This window comes from Stegodyphus dumicola, chromosome 5 (genome assembly GCF_044657685.1).
Source record: "Stegodyphus dumicola isolate Sdum_Otavi_A_Nest chromosome 5, ASM4465768v1".
Lineage (NCBI taxonomy): Eukaryota > Metazoa > Arthropoda > Arachnida > Araneae > Eresidae > Stegodyphus > Stegodyphus dumicola.
The window spans coordinates 150062535-150090084 of record NC_140772.1 but is presented as its reverse complement, the minus strand read 5'-3'; the positions used below and the strand labels follow the sequence as shown (position 1 = coordinate 150090084).

Below are 27550 nucleotides of genomic sequence, written 5' to 3'. Positions count from 1 at the left end.
GAAGACCACACGCACGGAGTAAAAAGAAATCACGTTTTCAGCAACATGCCAGAATTTCGGCACTGCAAGAGTGACAGTGCTCTTCTCTCTACCTGGCTCATGCGCTGCTTTCTGTGTGCGCATGCTCAGAACAGCCAAACACCACATTGCTGGAACTGTTAAGCGCGCAGTTCCAAACAAAGACTTTCATACCTTTTTCACAAAAGTAGGGGATGGCTACTGACATTAAGCTTACGGATTATGTATTGTAAAAGTATAAAGAAAGAATTAAAGACTAAAGGGCACACTATATTAAATATTAAAAATAATAATAAGTGGAAATAGGGGGTGCTGTAGTTCCACAGTGCTTATTTCGAGTCGCCACTGTTTATGTCACTATCTAAAAGAGCACAAATTTAGATTGTCCAAAAACAAGCTTAATTTTACACCCTGTCTCGCAAATAAATGAGTAAAATGTACACTGTACATTTTTATCATAAAACCAGAGGTACATTCAACTGACAAAAATAAAATATTCAAAAATAAGTAGTTTTTTTATCTAAACTAATATTTTCAATGTTTTAATATATTCTGGCGAGATTTATTTAGAAACAAACTTTTAATATGTATTTTTCCATTCTTTTATAAGGATTCACTTAAGTTCTGTAGAAAATAAATAATTACCAGGTACATAATACACAGCATTAGAAATATCCTTCATTAATTACAACTATACATTTCAAGGCATTTTAATTACGTTATGCATTTTAAGCTGGATCTATATTAAAAATAAAACGAAGGTTTAAACCAGTGACCTCACACTTGCAGCGCCCAGAACAGTTTTACATAAATATATGGCCCATATATTAATTAGCATTATCACAAAATTAATTATTATGACAACAATATGAAGAAAGATTTAAGCTTTTAATGATTTTGAGTCCCATTTCACATATTTTCATTACCATTAGAAACGAAGATTTATAATACTCCAAAAAAATCTAAAAATAAAGCTAATTAATTTATAATACAGGGTTCGTACACATTTCCTTACATGAAAATTAAAGACTTTTAAGGACCATCAAAGAAAAAATTAAGGACCTTTGAGCAAACAACAAACAAACAAACAAACAAACAAAAAAAAAAAAAAAAAAAAAAAAAAAATCAATTATCCATACAACCGACTTCCTGCTTGTAATTTCGTTTTAAGAAACTAACAGAAGTGTGTATTATGCACTATTATTAAATTCAATTTAATACTTAACATAAAACAATTTTGAAAATTAAACTAACTCCTTACAAGTTATGAAGTAGATAACATTAAATTAGGAACATAATTTCTTGAAAAACATGTCTAAGTGTATTTTACACTAATAACAGTCACAGATATTTTAGAGATTTACATGATTATTATTTAACTTATTTGATATTTATTTAAACACAGTCAACTACTATTATAATCACAATGTAAGAATATTTTGCAGATTAAAATAACAGATTTGTAAACATACAATTTATTTCCTTGGTTTTTTTGAAAGATACTAGAATAATAAACTATACAATAAAAGATACAAAACATTTATGCTTTTTTCAAATCTGAAATTTTTTCAGATATTTTAACATCTAATTTATTTATGTCTATTTCCTTTTCTTTAACTATTCTTTTAAGTTCATTTGTTTTGTTTGATAAACAAATCAATGTTCCTGCTGGTCTCGGCTTCATCTGCTAAAGCATCTACTTCTTCATTAATATCTTTAATGTCCCTTTGAAGAAATTTTTTCTTCTGCTTCATATAATCAATTTCTTCCTCAATAATATTTCTTTTCATCTTTGAATTTTCAGATTAAGTTAAATATTTTTGTTCTTCTAAATACTGTATATATTTAGACTTTGCAGAAGCTGCTGCTGATCTCATTTCTTCATTAATTTCGATTTTAAGAATACCTCCAGAAAATTTTATGTAATCAAATACTGTGCGTTGAAAAATGTATGATGAGTCACTTAAATTTTCAATTTCAATTGCTTTATTTACAGAGAAGCCCCTTTCCACAAAGGCCTGCCCATGTGACAAGATAAGAATCATTTTCACTTTTTGTAAAGTAAGATATAACTTTGCTTTTTGAGTTATTCTATTACAGTGAAACAAAATAAATTTTGTAGTTTCAAAGAAATAAAAAACTAAGTGTAATAGTTTGAATATTTTGTAGAAGATTTAAAGGAATCTGTTATTGCTAACTCTAATATGACTTTGACACAAAAGAACATATTTAAAAAAAGTCTAGTTTGGTTCTTTGGTTCTAAGGTTATCGATATACACACATTTGACACACAGCTTTTCTCTACAAGAAATTTTTAAAAATGCAATTTTGTATTACAATCATACCATTTAAAAATGCAATTAAAAATTTGGGAAGGACTGAAACATGAAGAAAGAGGTGAACTGTTAATTTAATATAACACATTAAAATCGGTTAGACCAGAAGTAGCAAGCTTATCCCCTGTTGTGAATAAAAATTTACACCAAATCTTACCATACGCATGGAATTAAATACGTTGGAGCCTATTGAATTAATTGATGACTTGGGGTAAAAATAAAGATAAAACATGAAGATAATTAAAACTTGTTAATTTTAAATCTGTTGTTTTGTTATGGGTGTTAACTCATCAAAAGTTATACTTATATTACCATAGAGATATAACTGTTTTCAGAATGTTACTAAAAAGATATTGTTTTTTAAAAAATTTCAACTGGCAACATTCAATAGTTTTAGAAAATCCAATATGAGAATTATTTTAGTTATGCATTTTATCCTCAATATGAGAATTATTTTCAGTTTACGTCAGTGTTACGGTTTTGTAAAAAGATTACAAAAATCCAACTTTTTACACGTTCCCCTAGGGTACTCGTTATAAAAAATAAAACATAACAATTTTGGCCTGCATACAATAAAAATCGACAGAAATATTTGATATGAAAATCGAAAATCCTATTCACAAGCCATACACAAATTGAAGAGGGAAACATTTATATGTAACTAAAAATAAAATATTGTTTAGAAAAAGGTTTCTGATGTTAAGAGACTATGTGAGGAGCATTTCTATACAGATTATTATGAAAAATATTGATGAACATAATTTTTGTTTTTTAAAAAGGACATCCTATTCACAGAATCTTGGGGTTCAAGGAAACACAGGCTTTCATTATTGGCATCTGGCCAACTTTTAACATTATTTAAAATTAAATATATTTGTACTTTAAAACAGATAAAAGTATATCTGCCTCAAAATTATATGAGGAGTATGGCATTGGAAAGTCAACTGTATATGATATATATTAAAAAAAAGGAACTTTTGAATTTTTTGTGGATTTCAACATCCTACTTGCAATGAATAACAGAAAAATTATTTGTTATGCTAAAAGTGACGATCATGACAAAGTAATGATTGAATGGGTCAGACTCACTGCAAGGGCAAGCTAAAATATTTTATGAAGAAATAAACTGAAAACCTGAGTGCACATATTTGACAGGCTGGTTAACCAAATTTAAAAATCGTCATGGTATAAGACAATTAAAAACTTCAAAAGAAAAAGCTTCAGCTGATACTAAAACTGCTGAACTATTTGCAGATGAATTTACTGAACTCATTCATAGTGAAAAGTTATCTTCAGAAGGAATTAATTTATAACATTGATGAAACTGATCTTTTCTGGCAATATGTACCATGAAATACCTTGGCAACCTCTACAGAAAAGACTCCAACAGGTGTCAAAGATTCCAAAGCGAGACTAACAATTTTAGCATATGCAAATGCTGCAAGAACGCACAAATGTAAACTTTTCATAATTGGAAAAAATATGCGACCTCAAGCATTTAAAGAAGTAAAGATTTTCTCCGTTATGTGTCATGCAAATAAATGAGCATGGATGACACAAGCATTAATGAATGATTGTTTGAAAATAATTTAAAACCGGAGGGTTGTCAACATTTGAAATTGGCTGGTTTACCTGATGACATAAAAATTGTTCTGATTATAGACAACTGTTTGGTTCATACTGCACTTAAAAGCTTTAGTGAAAGATAATGTATCTGTATTATTTTTGTCTCCATACTGAATGTCCATCATTCAGCCTACGGACATTGAAATAGTGTGCACGCAGAAATATAAATATAAAGTAACATTTTTTAAATTCATGTTAAATTTTTTGAATAATGGAAAGACTTTTCAAGAATTTCTGAAATATTTTAGAATAGAATGTGCAGCAAGGAGCATCACAAGATTGTTGGAGGATGTGTCTCCAGATACTTTAAAAAATGCTTGGCATAATTTATGATCAGCTACCATATTTCATGGTGAAGCTGATAGGCGTGAATTTGAAGGTTTTTGGATATCGCAAACCAAAGGTAAAAATTTCCAATTAATAGATTTTGTAAGGAAATGTGGAGAAGCGGTAATAAATGAAGATAATATAACAGAAGTTTTTCTTTGAGATGAAAATACTACTACCGATTGTGAAGAAAGTGACAGAAAGGTTATTGAAAGTGAAAAAATTTCTACTGATATGTTAGTCAGAATTCTCAACACAGCAATTACAGCACTTGAACAATGAAACTGAACAAGAAATTATGTCTGTCTATAAAATTAAAGAGAAAGTATCAGCACAACAAACAAAACAATTTACATCGAAAGAAACATTTAATAAAGTAAACAAATCTATAGTAAGCTTTCTTTCTTCCCTTTTTTTTTTGTTGTAAATTTTGATACCATTTAGAAAAGTAAAAAATAAAAAGCTTTCACAAATGCTTCATTATTTCATAAATCAGAATTTCATTTTTTAAAATTTCTATATTATTTATTATTATTCTATATTATTATTTATTTTATTTATTACTAAATTTAAACTGATGATCTAATATCGATTAAATCCAAAATCCGGAATCGCCAAAGTCTCAAGGATTCCGGATCTCGGACTCTGTACTAGACATATTTATATAGCACAAACATTTCTTTTTCTGCCCTCCCCTAAAATACAGGACAGAGGGACATACAGAACGTTCATTTACCTCTTTGCCTCAGATAAATATAAAAAAATATGCAGGTACGGCGCTGCTCGCAGCTACTGAAAGCTTTTCAATACCAAACATAGAAATCCTCTCCTAGAGACCATCTTGGAGATCATAAATAAACATCAGTTCTAAATGTCTCATCTTTCAGATCATCCAGATGATCATCTCCAGAGAAGAACTATATTATCTAGAGCCATGGCTAGTCAACTTAGAAAGGATTCAGTGAACTGTTTACAGCAATTAAATCAAGATGCTTCACTTTTTCTAGCAAGTTGCTTATTACTAGGAAAATTATTTAAACACCACTTGCCAAGTTCATTGCTCTGTTTTGTAAGTATCATACAATTTTTCTTTCATTCTAAGATACCATTGATTATGTACATACAACATATACATTTTAATTTCAGTGACATTAAAATAAAATAAAAAAAAATAAAGACATAGAAAGATGCATAGAATTACAACTTTATTTCTTTAAATTTATTTATTTTAAAATTTCTCATTAAAATGAAGGTTTGCTTTGGGTTTCTTAAGTTAACTGGAAGAAACAATTTAAGGATCCAGATATTTCCACGTTGACACAGCAAATTTGAAAAGAAATAACAAACACAATACAAAGACACTGGTTTTAATAGAGTGACACTGGTTTTAATAGCTAAATTTAAGCTGATGTAATGGTAGGTTCAAGAGCCTCATATTATATTAGGGAGGCAACTCAGCACTCTGAATTTTATGCAGTTAAGATAAATGAAAACACATAATGTATCTATAAATATTTGAGAAATATGCACCCAAATACACTACTTGTACATGACAATTAAACATAATTTAAAACAATGGCTTATTCAGATTAATATACTTTTTGCAGATAAAAATTCAAATAATTAAGTTTAATAAAGTTGCATATCAAATAATATACAATGAAAATAAAGCACAGTAACTGCTCCTTATAACATACTTTTTATTAACTGCTGTAGTCTATGAGCCGCACTCAATAGTACTTTGAATTGTTTATGACGCTTTTCTAGCTTCATTTGAAGATCTTGCTTAGCTTTTTCTAAACTTGCTATCTCCTCTCCCAAAAACTGCAACTTCGAATGTGTTTCTTTGCGATCAGGCTGTTCAGATATAATTCTTGCAAGGGCATCATATTCTATAATTAATCAACAAATAATTTTAAAAATCATGGAAATATATTTTTAACAACAGCAACATACATTTAAGAAAACAACAATGAAATTTTTTTAAATTTCAATGCATATAAAATTTGCTCATTTAACAGGGTTCGTACACATTTCTGCGCACGGAAATTAAGCACTTTTAAGGACTTTTAATGAAAAAAATTAAGGACCTATGAGCGAATGGGAACTGAATAAATTCAATTAAAAATATTATCTATGCCTGAACTTTACTTTTATAATACCATCCTAAAAATAAAATAGATCTGTAAGTAGGATGCATTATTATTAAACATGACTTAATTCACATAATTATTATTAAGTCTGAGAATAAAATATATGAAATTTATCAAGGAGCATTATATATTTTACACTTATAAGAACTGAACATATTTGAAAGGTGGTGGTATGTGGTGTATTTAATGATGGCAAAGCACACTAGGGCTATCTGCCTAAGGGGAGGGATGCCTTCGTGGAGGACTTTCTAAGGGAAACTGGCTCGTATACATGTTACACATGGGGAAATCCACGAAAACACCCATGCAGCCAGCCCGTTCGCGGGATTCAAACCTCGGACCGAACTACCAGTGTTCAGCGACTTTACCGCTCGGCTGCTGGTCGGCCCATATTTGAAAGGAGATATGTGACATTTTATTTAAGTTTTACTAACAGTTAGTTTAATGTCGATTTTATTTTATACCTCATTTTGTCACATACTTGCTCAGTCTAGAGCTTTAGTAAATAGTAAGCAGATTTTATGTCAAGCGGCATAGGTTAAAATGAGAAGTAAAATCATAATCAGCATGATGAAAAACAAAAGACTGGCTGTTGTCACTGCTGCTGCTTGCAACCAGGGGTTGTGACTCAGTTAATATACTTTAAGGTTCTAATAAGCCACTAAAGCACCACAGGTGATAAGTTGTTTTGCATTATTCACTAGATGCAAAGAATAAGTTTTACATGAATTTTTTATCTTGTGACTACGGTAAGGGTTAATGAAAGGCAATAACTCGCTTTAATATGCAGAGATAATTTTTAAGGGCAAGCAGTTATAAGTAATTAAATTAGGTATAAGATAGTCTTAGTCATTATGGATTTACATGGTCACTATTAAATTTTATTTATTTTAGCTCTATTAAAATCCCAATCTAATAAAATTTCACAGTTTAAAATACATGTAATTTATGACATTGATTCTTAAATGATATTTGGATAATTACACATAAAACATTTATGTTTTGTAGTAACAATACTCAAAAAATATTTATGTGCCTTTTTAATTTGAAGCCTTCCCAGACATTTTGCCTAATTTATATCGATTTCCGTCTCTTTAAGCACCTTTTTTAACAATTAGGAATTTGCCTCAATACACAAAAGAAAGTTCTCACTAATTTCTGTGTGTTTTATCTCCTAACCTGTCAACCTATCTATAATGTACCTATGAAGGTTTATTTGATTTGGTAAAAGTTGAATAGTCCAAAACACATAAACAGATATGAAGCAAATTATCGCTATGTCTGAAAGAAACTACAATGTCCGACAGAGGTTTAAATAAGATTCGGCTGATCTTTGGAATATGGTAACTGGTAGTTTGGCGACATTTTGGAGGCGATAAAGGTTACTACCTGGGACTTTGGTAATAATGTGAGCAGTACTCAGTTCCGATTACGCATTATTTTGTGTGAGGGAAATGAGAGATCATGAGATATGTCATGTGACATTAATGGACGAATTACAGTTCTTTAATTGGAAAAGGGGGGAAATCTGGAAATTTTGTATTTAGCTTTATTCTGTGTTGTGTAAAACAGTGTTGGTTAATTTTTGGATCCCATGGCCCTAACTAAAGTGAATTCGAAATGGGTATTTAGGCATTGTGATAAAGAGAATTTTGCTTTTTATTTAGCAGAGGAAGTATGGAGGAAAAATTCGCAGAAAACATCTTTCAATAATTTTATTGAATGAATTAGAAGAGTGTATCCACTACGTAATCAAGATTCTGAAGAAGATTAGGTAAGTTAGTATTTTTAATTATTTGAGGATATTATTTTTATGCATTGTTCTAAATGTAAGGAGTAAATAAAGTAATATGGTATTATTGGAAAATTGTTATTAGCAATGATTTAGTTTAAAGTAATTAGGATTGTAAGCTAATTTTTATTAATTTAATGTATGTGCTTATTTATATTTTAAGTAGTGTTTTTGAATTTAATTATATTTTAATTAAATGATAGTTATTTTGTGAATTATATGTTTGTAGGAATTTGGTATACGTTTCAGTGGAAGTAAACGTGCATGGAAATAATTTAAATATTTGACACTAAGTATTTGTAACCATTTGTAATGTTTGCGGTATGAATTCGTTGGTGACGTTTATAATATAATAGATAATTTAGAGGTAAAAGTTTTTGGATATTTTATTTATTTTATACGTGGAAATGTTCATCTTTGGAAAGGGTATATACTTTTTCGTTATTAGGTAATTTCACATATGTTCTTTTTAACGGGTTTAAAGATTCAGAAAACTGTCATGCATTTTCGTGAAATTTTTCTAATTTATGAGAAAAAAGGAGTGTACATGGATATGGTGAAGAGTGTGTGCAATGCCATTTTTGTGCAATTCTGGGACTTTTTTTTTTTTTAAGTAAAAATAAGTCGACATGTACATGGTTTAGTGATATTTTAATTAAATGATAGTTATTTTGTGAATTTTATGTTTGTAGGAATTGGTATACGTTTTAGTTGAAGTAAACGTGCATGGAAATAATTTAAATATTTGACACTAAGTATTTGTAATGCTTGCGGTATGAATTCGTTGGTGACGTTTATAATATAATAGATGATTTAGAGGTAAAAGTTTTTGGATATTTTATTTATTTTATTCGTGAAAATGTTCATCCTTGGAAAGGGTATACACTTTTTCGCGATCAGGTAATTTCATATATGTGCTTTTCACCGAGTTTAAAGATTCACAGAATTTTTTTGCATTTTCGTGCAAATTTTTGTAATTTATGAGAAAAAACAGTGTAGATGGATAAAGTTAAGAGTGTGTGCAATGCCATTTTTGTGCAATTCTGGGATTTTTTTTAAGTAAAAATAAGTTGATGTGTAAATGGTTTATGTGTATGTGCTATTCTGAAAAACGCGCAAGGAGTTTGCGATTGTGCACTTTTTCCCAATTTTGCAGTTAATATTTGTCATGATTAAGCAGTTTTGTTACATAAAATTTCTAGCATAAGTGTAATTTGGCTAGTAGATTGTTGGAAAAAGTGTTCAGTAAATAAAAAGAAAAGAAACATGTCTTTACTTCGTGAAGACAAAATGGCGGCGAAAAAAAAATAGAGTGTTGCTGTAGCAGAGTTGGTCGCCAAAAAATCGCCAAGTTAACATAATCCAAAGATCAACCTAAGATTCTTATTTAAAAAGAACTTAAAAAATAAAGGCATGTTCTTGTGCTAACAAAATCGATTACAGCTCGAAGTGATGTAATGAAACAAGAAGAGTCAAATTCAAACTAAAAATATGGATTAGTAGTCAAAGACTATACAATTTAATTTAATTTTAGGCTTACTCAATAATTCTATCATCATAACAAACTTAAATGTTGCCATCGGTAATCCAAGACGAATAATTACAAATTATCAGAATGTGCAGGAACTAATGCAGTGAGCAAGTGGAGGTCAGAAACACACTCTTGTCTTACACTCCAAAAATCTCGGTTTAAAAACTGTCTACGTGATTTGCATTCTGGTGAGAAAATAGAAAAGGGAAATTATAGTAAGGGCTGAAATTGTAAACAATTGGGTAATTTACATAACAATAACTGTACATATCTTTGAAGAATAAATTTGTTTTTCTTTATGTATTCAGTTTCTTTCTTCCACGTTTCCTCTTCATTTTAGAATTTTTGGATTTAATTAGAGATTTCTGATATTCTAAATAAACTAAATGCATTTAGAATGTATAGAAAAAGCTGTTAATTTTATTTCTTTAGTAACATGAACATTCAGAAGAAATATGAAATATATATAGTTAGAGAGCTGATGTGGCATAATTTTTTAGAATTTAGTGACACACTGAGTAATAAAGTATAGAAATGGCAAAACGTTTAGCATTTAGAACAGGCATTGGAAGCAGAATTTAGAAAGGCACCAGGCAGCAGAATTTACGATCCACAGAGACTGCATCAGATGGGAAAGTGCCTAGTGCCAGCCCTGTGTGTGATGCATTAAGATATATTAAATGAATCTTTTAAATTTTCAATTTTTAATATCTTTATTAATAAAATAATTCCTTTCTATAACGCCTGTCCATATGATAAGATTAGAAGCATTTTTGATATTTTCTATGTTTATATCTAGTGAAAAGTAGAGAAAATAAAGGGAAGATTAAAATGTTAGAAAAAAGATTCTAGCATCAGAAGGAATACATTCAACTATAATGTTTTCATTGTTCTTCCAGAGCTTAAATTGCGCCGGATGCTTTATTTTAATCTTATCTCATAAATATAATTCAAAAATATTACTATTATTTAAATGAAATTTATCAATGTTATAATGTTCTAAAAAAAAAAAACTGTCGAAAATATCCTAGATCTTGGAATTAAAAATTTTCTACAGAAACAGATCTTAAAATCGCCAAAATTATGATAAGCCGCCAAATTTATTTGGCAACCGTTGAAGACCGTTTAATAAAAGAATTCACAGCCCAAAAAGCAAAAAGTTGTTTAATCTTCATTAGAAAAAATGAAATAATTTTGAAATGTTCATGTTTCACTTCCTGCTCAGAAACTCGAGTATCCCACCATTTAATATTAGAAATAGGAACAAATTATAATCCAAGAACCCATTTAAAAGATAACCATATTTATCAGCAAATCAACAAAAATATTACACTAAAATGTAAATTCACACTTAAAATGGCAGTCGTAAAAACACAGAAATTTCTGATGATTAAAATTAAGGACCTTCTGACGATTTTGGCCGAAATTAAGGACTTTTAAGGACCAAAAATCGATTCCAGAAAACTTAAGGACTTTTAAGGACTCTTAAGGACCATACGAACCCTGTTTAAGCTTATTCTCATTATCTCTCCACAAGAAAGTTCAATTAATGCATTTCTTACACAAAATGTTTTTTCCTCTTGCATATAAATTCTAATTTTCTATAAGGAGAAAGCTAGGATACTTACATATTACCCATTGACCATGCAAGTTGGCTAACATTAAACTATAAAAGATGGCGTAGATTTTGCCAAAGTTACGGCAATCGCTCCAGCAGAATTCTGAAGGAAATGATGTCTCTTTATTTAATAAACAATCAGTATTCGATCCGCTTTGTTTTTGCACTTTGTAAAAAGCTTTTCATCTATTTCTGCTATTTTGGTAGGCCTTCCAATTTTGCTGAACATTTCCATTTACTGAATGTGCCAGCAGCTGAGAATGTTGGCTCAGTAAAACTACCAAAACTAGTCCTTGTGAACATTTGCAAATACAATACTGATTTTTGTTGTTTGAAATCTAAATTAATAATTAGTATCATTACAAAAATGAAGATTTAGATGTCAGCCAATTTATGTTTGCTTTATGGTTCAGCTGCTGAAGACCACACAATACGCTAAATGATTAATGTGTTCAATTTTCTGCAAAGAGGTTAAAAGCTTGTATGGTTTAGAAGTTTCAAATGCAGCAGAGCTCTAAATTTGCATCAATACATGTGTCAAAAAAAAAAAAAAAAAAAAAAAAAAAAGTAATAAGTAAGTTACTACTTGAGAACCAAAGTTAAAGGTTTTCCATGAAAAGCTAACTAAACTACTTACGTTGCTTATTTTTTCTGACCCTCTTTGATTGTTGAAGTTCAGCTTTTTTGTCTAAAATAGCCTGCTGTGCTTCTGCAATCCTTGTTTCTAGAATTAAAAAATAAGTATAAAAACGAGGTTTATTAAAGTAAAAGACATATGTGCCAAACACACATTAGTTTAGACAAAGGTAGCTTTCGTTCCCAACTAAAGTTTATATGAAACACAAATTTAAAACAACAAATAGCAATGTTATAAAATCTACATGAAATAATTAATTGATGAAATAGGTATTAAAACTCCACAAATAAAATGGAACACATTAAAATTACACTATATTAAAAGCTAAATCAAATTAAATAATAAAAACCTGTTTCTTTCAGGTATGGAAATAAATTATTATTGACGTCTTTCCCGATTAATCTGTCAAGAGGTAAGTCACACTCGTTAAAATGCTTTAGCCTAAGTCTATTAAAATTCGGACACTCTATTAAAAAATGACACACAGATAGAATGCTAACACAGTAGGGAGAAATTGGCTCACTCTCTGCTTCGAGAAGGTAACTGTGAGTGGCCAATTCGAATGCGAGTCAAGAGTACTTCTTCTCTTCGGTTTCGAGCGCTTGCCTAAAATAGCACTCTAGGCTTCACACTTCTTAGCTTATTATTTGATTGTGCATTCCAGATTTCTTGCTATTTATTTAAAATTTTCTGCTTGATGGTCTTGCTGATAGCTCTGAGAGGAACAAGTTGACTGGAATCCTCAACAGCAGCTTTAGCTGTGTTATCTGCCAACTCATTATTTTTCATTCCTACATGTCCGGAAACGCAGCAATAAAGAATTTCATATCCACGGCTACTTAAGTTTGCAATCAGAATAGATAATAAACTTTCTTCGACAACATCTAGATATCGATAAAACAGCAAAATAAATTGCAGTCAATTCAGATGTCAGGACTGAACAATTATCATTTAGTCATCTTCCCACCATATCATTTTCAATTACGAAAGACATTACAACATGGTTGATTGCTTTCGATCCATCTGTATATACAGAAATATAATTAATGTACTTTTGTCTATGTTCTAAAAAAAGTTGTTGATACATTATCTCATTAGTGCTTTTTTTATCCAGATGGGTGGAAACATCAAGACAGCGAATTTGTACATTTTCCCAAGGTGGTATTTCAAAATGCTTTACTAGCTGGATGTTGCTTTACTAGCAAGTCAGACATGGAATATTTTTTAATTAATGAACTAACTTGTAAGGAGAAGGTAGGAATACAAGACGGTCGTGCTTCAAATAAGAGGTCACATATGTCATCAACCATAACTTTACAAGGATGGTTCAGTTGTGACAAGATATTGAAATAATAATGAAGGGACAATTGCTCGTGTCTTAGCTGGAGTGGTGGTTCATAACAGTCAACATAAAGGCTTTGAACTGGAGATGTTCTGAAGGCTCCAGAACAAATCTGCAAGGCCTGATGGTGCACAGGATCTAGCTTCAATAAAATGGAAGATCGTGCTGAGCCATATACAACTGACCCATAGTCCAGTTTAGAGCGTACAAAGTCTACAGCATATAAATGCAAAGCATTGATTCCCGCTTGGCACCCCAGGAGGCGTTCCCCCAAGACTTTTAAAATATTCAGTGTTTTGAAACCTTTCTGAAGTACAGGACATGGGGAATGAAGGTCAACTTTCAGTCAAGCATCACTCCTAAAAACTTTACTTCTGGTACGACAGGAATCGATGAACCTTGAAAGTGAAGCTCCAGCCGGAAATGCAAATTACGTTTTCGGCAAAAGTGCATGCAAACACTCTTTTGCTTTGAAAAGATATACCCATGTTTTTCTGACCATTTCTCAACTCTGTTAAGAGTGATCTGCAACTGTCTCTCGATAAATCTCATATCTGTACCATGACAACTTATTTGGAGGTCATCCACATATACCCCGACACAGTAGGGGGAATTAATTTTAAATAGTTTTTATTTTTAAACTAAATAAAGTAACACTTAAAATGCAGCCTTGAGGCACACCCTCTTCTTGTTCAAATACATCTGAGAAAACAGAGCCAATCCTCACCTGAAATGACCTAGTTCTCAAAAAATTTTGTATGAAAATCGGTAAATTGCTGTGCAAGCCACAGACATGAAGATCTCGCAAAATGCCATACCTCCAGGTCTAGTCATACGCTTTCTCTATGTCAAAGAACACAGACACAAGGTGATTCCTCTTGACAAAAGCTTCACAAATAAAGGTCTTCAATATGAGCATATTGTTAGTCATAAATCTACCTTTACGGAAACCACTCTGGTATGGGAAGATTACATTGTTTTTCTCTAGGTAATACACTAAACGATAATTTACCATTTTTTCAAGCAACTTACAGACACAACTAGTCAATGCGATAGGCCGATAATTAGAGGGATTCTTCAGGTCTTTGCCTGCTTTAGTTATGGGAATGACAACAGCTTTCTCCACAAACTGGGAAAACAGTGCTCCTTCCACTCGATTTTAAAGAGAGAGAAGAGCGACCAATGCCATAGAGGAAAGCTGCTTCAGCATTTCATAGCTGACACCATCTGGACCCATACTAGATTTATGAATCTGAAGCAAGGCTCTCTTTAGCTCAAGCATAGTGAAATCTTTATTATGAGGCTCCGAGTTACTAGAGTTTAAGGATACGGGAGTTCTCTCTGAGTATTTCTTCACGGAAAGAAATGCTGGCAGATAGTTGTTGCCACTAGAAACTGCCCCCAAAGGTCTCATCAATAACATTTGCAATTTCTTCCGGAGTGCTAATTACCCGGCCACCTTTTTCCAAGATGGAAAGTGAGTGATCATTATACATATCGCATCCTTTCCTAACTCTCTCCCATAGCTTTTTACTCGGAGTAGAGAATGTTATTGATGACACATAGTGTATCCACGAATCCCTCTGGCTCTTTCATCGTACTTTTCTTGCATTTGCTTTCGCTTTTTTGAAGGCTAGGAGGTTTGACAAAGTGGATACCTACGAAAAATTTCCCAAGCTTTTCTCTGTTCTCTAAGGGTTTCTTGATACTCATGGTTCCACCATGACTTTGAATATTTTCGTATCATTCCCGATGCCATTGATATAGAGGCTCTAGCTGCCTGCATTATTTTATCAGTAATGGCTTTCACTACATCATCGATTCCCACAACTTCCACCATCTCTTCTGTGAGCTCTGTAAGAGATGAGAAGAGCTGCCAGTCTGCCTTCTCAAGTATAAATCAAGGAGATCTTGACATGGGATTTACACCATCTCGTGTGATAGAGACTAAAAGAAGAAAATTATCACTGTTATAAAGATCATTCCCAAAGTCAAAAGTGCAGAAGGGCAAAAGAGATGGTGAGCAAGGTCAAGAGCGTGAAAAGTCCTTGTAGGCTCATGGAAGTAGGTAACTTCTCCATTATTGAGGAGACAAAGAAAATGATCTTCAACCATTATCTCAATTTGTCTACCTTGAGGATTAGTGTCTTTGTTACCAAAAAGCAAACTATGGCCGTTAAAGTTGCCTATTATGAAGAAAGATTCAGACAGTTGCTCTATTAGACCATCCAAATCGCCTTGATCAATGTGGGCATTTGGAGGCAAATAAACAGAACAAATTGAAACCAAGGTCCTTATATTTATTTGGATGGCAACAGCTTGGAGGCTTGTAGTTGAAGGAAGTGAACTGCTTGGGTAGTCCAGTAAGGAAAGGAGACTTACACATCCAAAGGCAAGTTCACCTACAATATTGTCTTTCCTAAAAATTGAGAACCCTCAAAGTTTAGTTTGCTTTTCTGGTTTCAGTAGAGTTTCCTGCAATGCCAAACGTACAGGATGATGCAATTTGATCAAGTCTTTGATGTTATCAAGATGTTGATGGAAACCTCAACAATACCAAGAAATGAGCGTGGCCATTATGTCTGATTTTTGTCTTTCCTATGCTGCATTTTGGTTTTAGGTGAAAGTAGGTTCTTTGGGATGTTCAACCCTCTTCCACCTCCATCTCTGAGTCAAGACGATCAGAGCTACAGCTCAAAAAAGAGCTTATGTTTCTATCAGGCTTTAATGTCTTCGGTTTTCCTTTGTTTCTAATAAGGTTTTCTTTCACTTTATTATATTCTATTGTTATTATTGAATGTTTCGATATCGCTGGTGTATTTGGTTGACGATTTTGGACTGGTTGTTTATTTGTGTTTATTGCCTAGGTGGCTATGGATCTGACCGATTTTACTGCCCTTGCAGTTTTTCGAGACTGCGACTCTGCTACTAGTTTCCTTGCTTCTGCAGAAGGAATATTTCTAGTTAGTTTTATATTTTGCACCTCCTTCTCAGATTGCCATTTTGGGCAAAGTCGAGAGAATGCCGTATGCTCCCCTTTGCAATTTGCACATAGTGGGCTGGCACTGGAATTTTCACTGTTATGGCCTTTCACAGAGCAACGTGCGCATGTGAGTTTGCCACGACAGGACATTTTTGAGTGGCCAAATCACTAGCATTGAAAACATCGTAAAAGGTTAGGTATGTAAGGTCTAACAGGACAGTGCAAATACCCGGCCTTAATACAGTACAAAGTCCGTAATCCCGACTCGTCGGGACTTCAGCGATTCCGGATTAGGGGCTTTTCCGGATTTTAGATCATTAATTTAAATCTGGTAAGATGGCATGCAGAAATTATACGTATGTTCTTTTTTTTTTTTTCAACCTCCGATCGCACAGTATGATGGCCAGGTATGCGGTAGGTGGTTGGTGTGCGTAGTAGGCGACTGTGCATCTCCCCCTCCACACGCTCTGTCACTGGCGTATTCAACACACCATTTTCTGTTGAGTTGCAGTCACGTATACATGGCTGTCGTTATTGATTCTCCCGCGAAGTGTGAATTGCGAGCTGTTATTCGTTTCTTGCAGGCAGAAGGGAACACAGTGGAAATTCATCGAAGAATGAGTCGAGTGTATGGAAACAGCTTTATGAGTGATGGGCGTTGTTCATGAATGATGTCGAAAGTTTAAAGATGGCCGAACTGATGTGCATGATGAAAGGGGTCAAGGACGCAAGTCTGTTGCTACAGATGACATTGTTCAACGAGTTGAACAAGTGGTTAAGCAAAATCGAACGTTCACCATAAGTGAATTATCAATGAAATTTCCGGAAATTTCAAGATCTTCCCTGTACTCTATCGTTACTGAAAACATTTGCGCTACAGAAAAGTTTGCGCTCGCTGGGTCCCACAGATGCTGACTGACGACCACACCACAAAACTCGCCGAATGGTTGCAGCGTTTGAGTTTCTTGACTGTTACAATACTGAGGAGAAGATTTTTTGAAATCCATTGTGACAAGGGATGAGACATGGGTTCAATATGACACGCCCGAAACGAAACGACAATCACAACTATGGATGCACACAAATTCTCCAAAGAGACCCACAAAATTCAAACGAACCTTTAACAACCGTAAGGTTATGGCAACTGTTTTTTGGGACCAAAAAGGTGTGTTGCTTGTGGAGTTTATGCAGCCTGGAATAACAATTAATGCAGATTCATATTGTGAAACTTTGCGACGCTTACGGAGAGCTATTCAAAACAAACGAAGAGGCATGCTGACTTCTGGAATTGTTCTGATGCATGACAATGCCCATTCTCACAGCGCTCGTGTAACCCAACAGCTCCTTCAGCAATTTCAATGGGACATTTTCGAACATCCACCATATAGTCCCGACCTAGCGCCTAGTGACTTTCATCTGTTCCGTGAACTGAAGCAGTGGCTTGGCGGGAAGCGCTTCCAAAATGACGTGGAGCTGAAAGAAACCGTCACAACTCACTTCCAATCATTGGCGGGGACATTTTATGAAGAGGGTATTGCAAAGCTTGTTCACAGATATGACAAATGTCTCAATCGTCAAGGTGATTATGTAGAGAAATAACCTGCACTGTACATTACTTTTGATAATAAAATCTTTTTTGTATATTCACCCGTCTTTTCTTTATAGCCCATCGGAGGTTGGAAAAAAAAAAGCCCTTGTACAATTAAAACATGAAAACGTAATTTATGAAATAAAGAGTAATTATGATCTAAAGGGTATCAAAATTTACAAAAAAAAAAAAAAAAAAAAAAAAAAAAAAAAAAAAAAAAAAAGCTTAATATTTATTTGTTTACTTTATTAAACATTTCTTTTAATGTAAGTTGTTTAAGTTGCTTCGTTTTTTGTGCTAATACTTTTTCTTTAATTCTATAAAAAGGCATAATTTCTTGTTCAGTTACAAAGTTCTACAGTTCAAGTCCTGTAACTGCTGTGTCGAGAATTTCCGACTATTGTCAATTGAAATTTTTTTGTTTTGAATAACCTCACTGTCACTTTCTCCACTATAGGAAGCGGTATTTTCTGGATTTAGAACCATACTACAGATTTCGCTGTCCGTTAACTGATTGATGATTGGGGCATTGTCGTCGCAATGAAAACCTGTTATATCATCTTCGTTTATTACCGCTTCTCCACATTTCTTTACAAAATCCAATAACTGGAAAATTTCACCTTTAGTTTGCGATGTCCGAAAACCTTCAAATTTGCTGCTATTATCTTTATCATCCTCACCATGAAATATGGTAGCTGGCCATAAATTATCCCAAGCATTTTTTAATGTATCTGGGGACACATCCTCCCAACGCACATGTGCATGTGCAAATGCATTATGCTCATGCATAAAGCATACACAAAAAAAGTTTGTGGCTTTGAGGTCTGGATTATAGATCATTCCGGATAATGGACATCAGGATTACGGACTTTGTACTGTACTTTTTGGCAAATCAGGCAAATTGAAAGTAAGGATTACGTGTTTATATCTTTACATGATTTCTGTGCATTACCTTATCTAAAAAACTGTGTAATTCCATTTGCAATGGATTTTCTATATATCAACAATCACATCAATTCTGTACATCTATATGAATTTACCTTCACTTTGGAAAAAAGCAATAAAACTGTCTTCTTTTTCATACTAAATAGGAAAAATACACAAGAGAAATCTCTGAGCCTAATTTCCTAATTATGTATGCAAGAAAATAAATGTAGTTAAATCTTAAATTACAAACCACATAAAAGATGAGTGAAGTATTGATAACAATCAGTCATATTTATTCTCTGTACATCAAATAATGGGCTTAAATCAATGGCATGTTGTTCACCATAGAAGAAAGAAAAAATAAAATTAAAAAAAAAAAAAAAAAAAAAAAAAAAAAAAAAAAAAAAAAAAAAAAAAACCAGCTGTTTGTGAAAGATATTTAATGGGGGGGGGGAATAAAAGGCCTTCATATTTTACATTACGCCCAAATGTCTTTTTATTTTTAATGTTTTCTGTGTTATCTTTATTTATTAAATAATTAAATATCATGTTCTTCACACCATAAAATTCAATTCAATAGTAATATTGCAAAATAATTTTAAAATGAGCATATCTTTAGAATTTCCGATACAGTCTCATGCACTGGAGATAAAAACGTTCCCCCCCCCCCCCGTATAAGTGTTGCCATTGCTTGCTTAAAAATTGTTGAGTTTCTTAAACAAAAAATTCGTTAAAGTGTTACAAAATATGAAATCAATAATAAAACAAATTCCAAATTTGGGTTTCCAGATGAAGCGTCCTCCTCTGAATATCAGAGGAGGATTTTGTTATTCAAAATTTTGCTGGCTCTAGATACCGTTGTTTTATCACAGTGCGAGAAAGACACATATATTTATGCAAATTCTTCATTATTTAATTTCTTAAAGTAAAATACAGGGCTGTAATACTTGGTGGCAACAGTTTGAAAAGTGAATCAATGCAAAATGCTAACATGAAATTAATAGCCCTTCTGAGCTAATGCTCCTTTGGGCTAACAATAATAGCAAAAGTTGAAGATTTATTGCTTTCATGTGGCATCTTTAATGTGCCTATCAAATGACAGTACTATACTATTTATCATCAGTGACAGAAATATACCTTAAAGGCAACACTGTTAATAAGAAGACTCCATATAAGTAGTGGTTTTACATTTAAACTTATAATATTTTTGCAAAGGCATTTGAGGACTAAAACTGCCTTCACATAAAAATAAAGAAAGAAAATGAAACCATGCAAAGATCTTAAGGCTTACACATTCATATACAAGAAAAATGTCCAAAATTATCTATTATATAATTTCTTTTGACTCCAATATATTTAAAATTTCAATCAGTTAGTCTTAATTATAAAGCTGGTTAGCCATTATTTATAAATTTCAGTATATCTATACTTCTCAGTCGCATTTACCTAAAAATAATGAATCTAATAACTACTTATAATATAATAATAATTATTACTATAACAAGGCTATTGTTGACTTCTACATAAAAAGTATCCCAATAATACATTAATACTACAGTTTACATTGCCCTGATTTGATACAATACTTTAACAAATCAATTTACAAAAATCTAAAATTTCATATTTTCCCCCTTGTATTAGAAAGTGATTAATAGTTACTTTTCATTAAGAATAATTAAAAAAAATCACTATAGAATTGAATTGCACATTGTTAGGCTGTTGATGACATGAAGAACGATCAGATGATGAACGCTATTGCAAGCAATGATCTGTACGGCTATAATATAGATGCACGCTAATTTTCATTATAGGGTCCTTTGCTCATCATATTACTTTTCATGCATTTCAGCTCACAGATTTTTTTTTTGTGCATAATATATATATTTATATACCGTATTTGACGGCAAATAAGACACACTTTTTTGCCTAAATTTGGTCTCAAAAAAGTTACCTGCGTCTTATACGTGAAGGACGCCTAAATAAGGGTGCGTCTTATATGCCGTCAAATACAGTATATATATATATATTTTTTTGGGGGGGTGCATTACTGATTATGGATTTATAAATTTATGGTGATTATGGATAATTTTGTCTTAAATGTTTTGCAAAAAATAAAAAATATTTTTTTTGAGGTGGGCAGCAAGTTGGCATCCTGCCAACCTCAAAGTGAAAGTTTCCCCGCCAAGTTTTTGAAGAAATGGAAAGACAACTCAGCATTTGGATCAATCACAAAACACTACATAAAATTTCTTCAAGCCAAATTCAAGTCAAGTCATAGTTATGGCAAAAGCAAAAAGCATATTTAATTTTATACAAGAAGAAACTGGTAATACAACTGAATGTTTTGTGATTAATTGAGGAAGGTTTGATCGATTCAAATGCTGATAATAAATCTGCAGAAGGATTTTCACAAATTTTAAAGAAAATTATTACTTATGGAAACTTTAAACTACAAGTTGTGTTCGGTATGGATGAAATTAATTTACTTTGGAAGAGGATGCCATCATATACATACATTTCACATGATGCAAAATGTGCTCCTGGATCTAAAAGCATCAGAAGACAGACTCACCTTACTTTTAGGAGGTAATGCAAAAGGTTATTTTAAACTCAAACTTTTGCTTAGGTATCATTCTGAAACACCATACCCATTGAAACAAATGGATAAATCAACACTTCCCATCATTCAGTGAACAAATAGAAAATCCTATAGAACGTTTGAAGGTTGGCTTATAAACAAAGTTTGTTCATCGGTAAGCATTATCGCCATTAAAACAACACTGGATCAAAAGGCTTTTTTCAATAAATAATGCTCATGGACACAAGAAGTTATCAATCTGCTACCAAATTCGACATGGCATATGCTACCTATGGATCAAGGTGTGATATCCAATTATAAAGCACACTACTTGTGGCAAACATTTCAAAATTTAATTGACAAAACTGATTCTAATAAAAATAAAAGTAGCTCAGTTTTGGAAAAATTATATCATCACAAATGTTTTGCAAAAGAAAAAGCAGGCTTGGAATCAAGTGACTTCAAGCTGTAGAAAAAAATTTGGAAAGTTGTCAGAAATTTACAAAAATGTGAGCGAAACTATGGGCAGAAATGAAATCATTGTTACATCTCATGAATCAGAAATGAATGAAGTTGATGAAGAGGACATCAAGAATTTGATGGAATCTCATGCACAAAAACCTATCAAATGCAGAACTGAAAGACATGACCGATAATATAAATAGATCACAAGGCAATTAATGTATTGAAAATGTTTTAGAAAATATTGCTGCAGATAAATTGAAAAAGATTTAACAACAGAGGTCTTAAAAAACAGCACTGAAACTCTTACAAAAATCTGACAACTGGCTGAAGGGGGGGGACTTTAGATAGTTTCTTTATATATAATTTTTAAATTTTATAATACATATTCAATGAAATAAGAACCCCTTTTTACTTCTATGTGTGAAGTTAAGGAAGTAATGTAATTGCGATAAATTTCAAAGGAAATATCCATTTTAACTATTTTTTTGCATGACATCTGTACATAATAAAGGACTCTACTCCAAAATAGATTGTAAAATGGATCCTTTCGTGATGTCTGCATGTACATATGTACGTATCTCGCATAACTCAAAAAACAATTAACCATAGAATGTTGAAATTTTGTATGGAACTGTTAAAATATTTGTGCACTCCACATTTTTACTGCAATTGGCAGTACCAAATGAGTGTATACATACACACACACACACCCTTTCTGCAGCTTAAAAGTTCTCACTCTGCCTTTATTTTCCCAATCGTAGGTTGTAGCCATATACTTCCAATTACACTGGTCTCTTAACTCCTATACTTATATTTTGTAAAGTTTTGCACTCATTATGAAAAAATAAAATTATAAGAAATGTTACTCCCATACAACAAAAGCTGACTAGAATATTTAATTTCAAAATTTGCAATTTTTTATGTTATTTTCAACTTGCCTTAAGGAATCAGCTAATTAAGTTAGAATAACTAGAGGAAATAAGTTTAAGCAAAGTGCAGCAAAAATTGTATAAAATTAAATAGGCCATACAAGGACATCATGTGGTATCCAAATCACATTTTTTATTTCTGTTACAGTTGTTAGATTATTTTTAAATATGAACTGAAATTTTACTAGACTTATGACATACGAGACAAAGACATTTTTGGACACAGTCACCTTCTATTACCATTCCCTATAAACTTTCCAATGTTAAAATGATCCTCCTCTTTTTGTTTATGTGTGACTTGATAAAATGCGCAGTACAATATATAAAAGCACTGCTAAATTAAATAGTAATGTTGATTTTAAATAACAAAATTAAATATGTTTCCAAAATTTGATTGGCCTTGTGGAAAAAAAAAAAAAAAAAAAAGAATTAAAAAGTGTGCAATATAATTATTTTTTAGTCACAGATTATTTATTTGAGCCATTGCTTCATTTCTGATATTTCTGGTTCTTTGAGAAAGGTGAAGATCTTTGTTCAAGAAATTTTTATGGAGATTGCTGGTGTAAATCTCACACAGCAAAAATTTCATAACTTTCTAAGTATCTCACTAATGCCTAAAAAAATTTACCTTTTTATCTCAAGAAAAAATTGATATTTTAATTATTATGAGTGGTAAAAATCCTTTTCGTCTGTGTCCGTACTCTGAAACACCATAGACACAAAATTTTAGTTAACTTTTGAGGAATAAAGTATATTTTAACCAACTTGAGTCTTCACTGAAATGTGTGTATATCACACGATCAGATCTACAATATAAATATCATAATTCAGTTTTAATCAAAGTGTTAAACACTCAAATGTGTTTTTCTTCCTAACTGATATTGAAGATTTGTAATTTTTGTGGTGTCACCAACAGTATCTCTAAGTTAGGCAGGATAACAATCTAAAAACTCAGCTTGACTTGTCCAACTATATAAGTTACTTTATTTTTAATACTGAAACAAAATTATTGCGAACAATTCAGTTAAAGCAGTTATTATGTGCAGTACAAGTTTGTAACTTCTCTAACTTATTTAAAAAATGAAAAGAAAAAGAAATAAAGAAAAGTGGAAAAGGAAGAGAAAAATTAAATTGAATAAAAAATTATTAATTAATAAATTAAATAACAATAAAATTAATACTTAAATTAAATTTTTTCAAAGTATGTATTTTAGTGTTAAGTACTGTTTTTAATCTTATTGTATTTGAGTTCTTTTTTAATTCAAAATACTTCATATGACAATTTAAAAAATGCAATTGATCCCATTTTACGTTTGATCTACTTAGTGTTTTTTTCTCCCCACGAATTAAGAGTGTAAACCGGGATATTAGTGTATAAATAATTCACAAAATCAAACACACAATAAATGTGAAATTTTAGAAACTATAGTTGATGTTCATTATAATGACTCAGCTAAAGAAAAAAAAAAGAAGGGTACTATAAAAAAAATGGATATCTTCAATCAGCTGCAATATGCAATCAATATAATAAGTATCAACTATGTTAATTAGAGAACAAGTCAAGAAAATAAGCTGAAATATCAGTTACCTATCTTAGAATATAATTCTTCATAATGAGTGATTTCAGCTTCATTCACTATTTGAGCTTGCTGAGATTTTAGCATTAGAAATTCACAGTTTGAAAGGGAAGTTATGAGTCTTTCATAACCTGCAATCCTAGAGTATGTGAAAAAAAAAAGGAATTCTTTAAGATATGTAATGTACAACAAAAATCCTTAAAATAAATTAAATCTTCAACTAAACTGCAGAACTTTGTCTTACTATTAACTTGAAATTTTTGTTTGAGGTGAATTTGAAATGTTTATGTGCGAGAAATCTAGTAACTGCCAGATGTATGAGCAATATGAAATTAATTGAATGAATATGCTGTCTAAGTAAAAAGAGATGAAAATCCATAACAACTTAAACATTATATCATTATCCATAACAAATTAAGACCTAGTTTCATGAAAGTAAAATTAGAACAAATCCATTTACTTTTATAAAACAAAGCAAGAATATATACTGATTTAACGGCTAACAAATTCAAAAGCTGATTTGCTTATGAAATACCATCTTAACTTTCTGGAACAATTTCCAAAAAAGGCAGAATATTTTGAAATGTTCTATTGCAAGCCTTCAAATAGCTGAAAATATTTAGTAAGTACATATATATATTTAACAAACATTTTCTATTCATTTACAAATTAAAGTTAATAAATTTAAATGAAATTTAATGCAATCTGGTAACTGCCAGATGTATGAGCAATATGAAATTAATCGAATGAATATGCTGTCTAGGTAAAAAAAGATGAAAATCCATAACAACTTAAGCATTATATCATTATCCATAATAACTTAAGACCTAGTTTCATGAAAGTAAAATTAGAACAAATCCATTTACTTTTATAAAACAAAGCAAGAATATATACTGATTTAACAGCTAACAAATTCAAAAGCTGATTTGCTTATGAAATACCATCTTAACTTTCTGGAACAATTTCCAGAAAAGGCAGAATATTTTGAAATGTTCTATTGCAAGCCTTCAAATAGCTGAAAATATTTAGTAAGTACATATATATATTTAACAAACATTTTCTATTCATTTACAAATTAAAGTTAATAAATTTAAATGAAATTTAATGCAAACAAATAAATGATTAATTATTGTTGCAAATTAATTTACAATATCATTTAAATTCTGAAAGCATATGTAAATCAAGTGTAAGTATCAAAGTCCATTAATAAATATAAAATTTGAAGATATTCTTTTGATGCAATATATATATGTACCACAAATAAGTTACATATACATTTAGTTACAAATTACAGGTACAGCTCATAACATTTGGTATAATCATTTTAATTCCTAAACATACATATTCCTTTTTTTTTTTTTTTAATACAGAAACAAACCCCCCCCCCCAAAATTTTTTTTTTTTGGTAAAACATACACACACATACAAAAAATTAAAACCTTATATCAGTCTCAGATAAATATAAGTAAAACCACAGCACAATGGAAAAAAAATACAATCAATAATTAGGTTAATTACTTTAAATGTCAAACATGCTAATTTTTTTATATATAAGTGTGCTTCAACTTTGGTTTTCAAGTAATTTTAACAGTTTTACCACTGATCTACATCCCTGCACATGTTGAATGGAATATATAGACATTTGTGTACTTTGCAAGCAGTTTGACTGTTCCACAGTTCATTCATTTTGGGATTAAGTCACACTTTGGCACATTCTGTTTTGAAGCACAGTCTTCTTAAATTTTGAATGCATTTAACAAAATCAGAGAAATCGATAATAGGACAAGTTCAAATTTAAAAAAAAAAAAATATATATATATATATATATATATATATATATAAAATCTGGATCTAAGCAGCAGTCAGATGAAATATATATATATCTACATATAATTTGAATTTAACAAGAATATTCTCTATTCATATAAAGCTAATTTAAATTTAAATTATAAATTATGAAATTTTAATTGCATACAAAAAAAAGATTAATTATTGCTGCAAACTAATTTACAATATCATTTAAATTTTGACAACATATGTAAAATAAGTGCAAGTATCTAAAACCATAAAAAAATATGTAATATTCTAAAAAATTAATTCTCCCAAAATTTAAAAAAAAAAAAAAAAAAAAAAAAAATTATTTGCATAAGTGAATAATTACTAATTCAGAAGTCAAACAACAAAAATCAGCGTTACATTTACAAAATTTTCACAGGACTAGTTTCGATAGTTTTACCGAACCACCATCTTCAGCTGCAAAACCGCAAATGAACAAAATAGGAAATAATGATTAGATAAGATAAGAAAGCCTGGACAAGAATAAGCAAGTGGCGCCATCTGTTGGTGAAACCAGAACTAAAACATAATTTCTTTAAAGGCCGAAGGCAAATTTGGATTGGAATTAGGATCGTTAACTAGAACAGAAAGATTTTTATGAATGTGAAATGCCTCTAGAGAATCCAGTTCTCCAATGGAAGATGTTTTTTGAATAATTTTGGCAGCAGAAAAACTAAAAGTGTGGTTTTCGGACCAACAATGTTGAGCAACAGAAGACTTCTGTGTTTTCTTTTTTCTAACATATGCCTCATGTTCCTTGACGTGGAATTTTAAGGCTCTCTTAGTTTGGCCAATGTAAATTAAACCACACTGGCAAGGAATCCTATAAATACCCCAGGAATTCATATCCGGAATGGGGTCCTTGAGTATGGAACTCGGAATTTTATTGGTGGGAGAATAAACAACCCGAAAGTTAAATTTCTGCAAAATATGTGCAACTTTATAGCTAATTGATGGAAAGAAGGGAATGACAACAGAATTTTTATAATCTCCTAAAACAAGAGTGTGCCTTTTAGTGTGTTGAGATGAGAATTTTTTAACTGCTTGATTAATAATGTTGGGTGGAAAGCCCCTGTCAATAGCTATTGCTTTTAAATAATTTAGTTCTTCTTCAAGGGCTAGTTTGGAGGAGCAAACTTGAAGAGCACGGAAAACATAGGAATAAAATGAAGCTAACTTTTGTTTAGTCGGATGACATGATTTTAAGTGTGGTGGAAGGCAAACCAATGAAGGTTTACGGTAAACCGTAGTACTGAAGTTGGATGTGTTACGTGTGACCAGAATGTC

The 27550-nt window shown here is 31.4% G+C and overlaps 1 protein-coding gene across 2 annotated transcripts in view; it reads right to left on the bottom strand.

Annotated features, from left to right (window-relative positions):
* Nucleotides 1-27550, bottom strand: part of thoc7 (THO complex subunit 7) — a 53757-nt gene that overhangs the window by 6015 nt on the left and 20192 nt on the right. For both annotated transcript variants that reach the window (XM_085817197.1, XM_085817196.1), the window contains 3 exons: nucleotides 24439-24566; nucleotides 12039-12125; nucleotides 6005-6199 (listed from right to left, as the gene is read on the bottom strand). In XM_085817197.1, the coding sequence (XP_085673323.1) occupies nucleotides 6005-6199; nucleotides 12039-12125; nucleotides 24439-24566 (410 nt within the window). The remainder of the gene's footprint in view (nucleotides 1-6004; nucleotides 6200-12038; nucleotides 12126-24438; nucleotides 24567-27550) is intronic.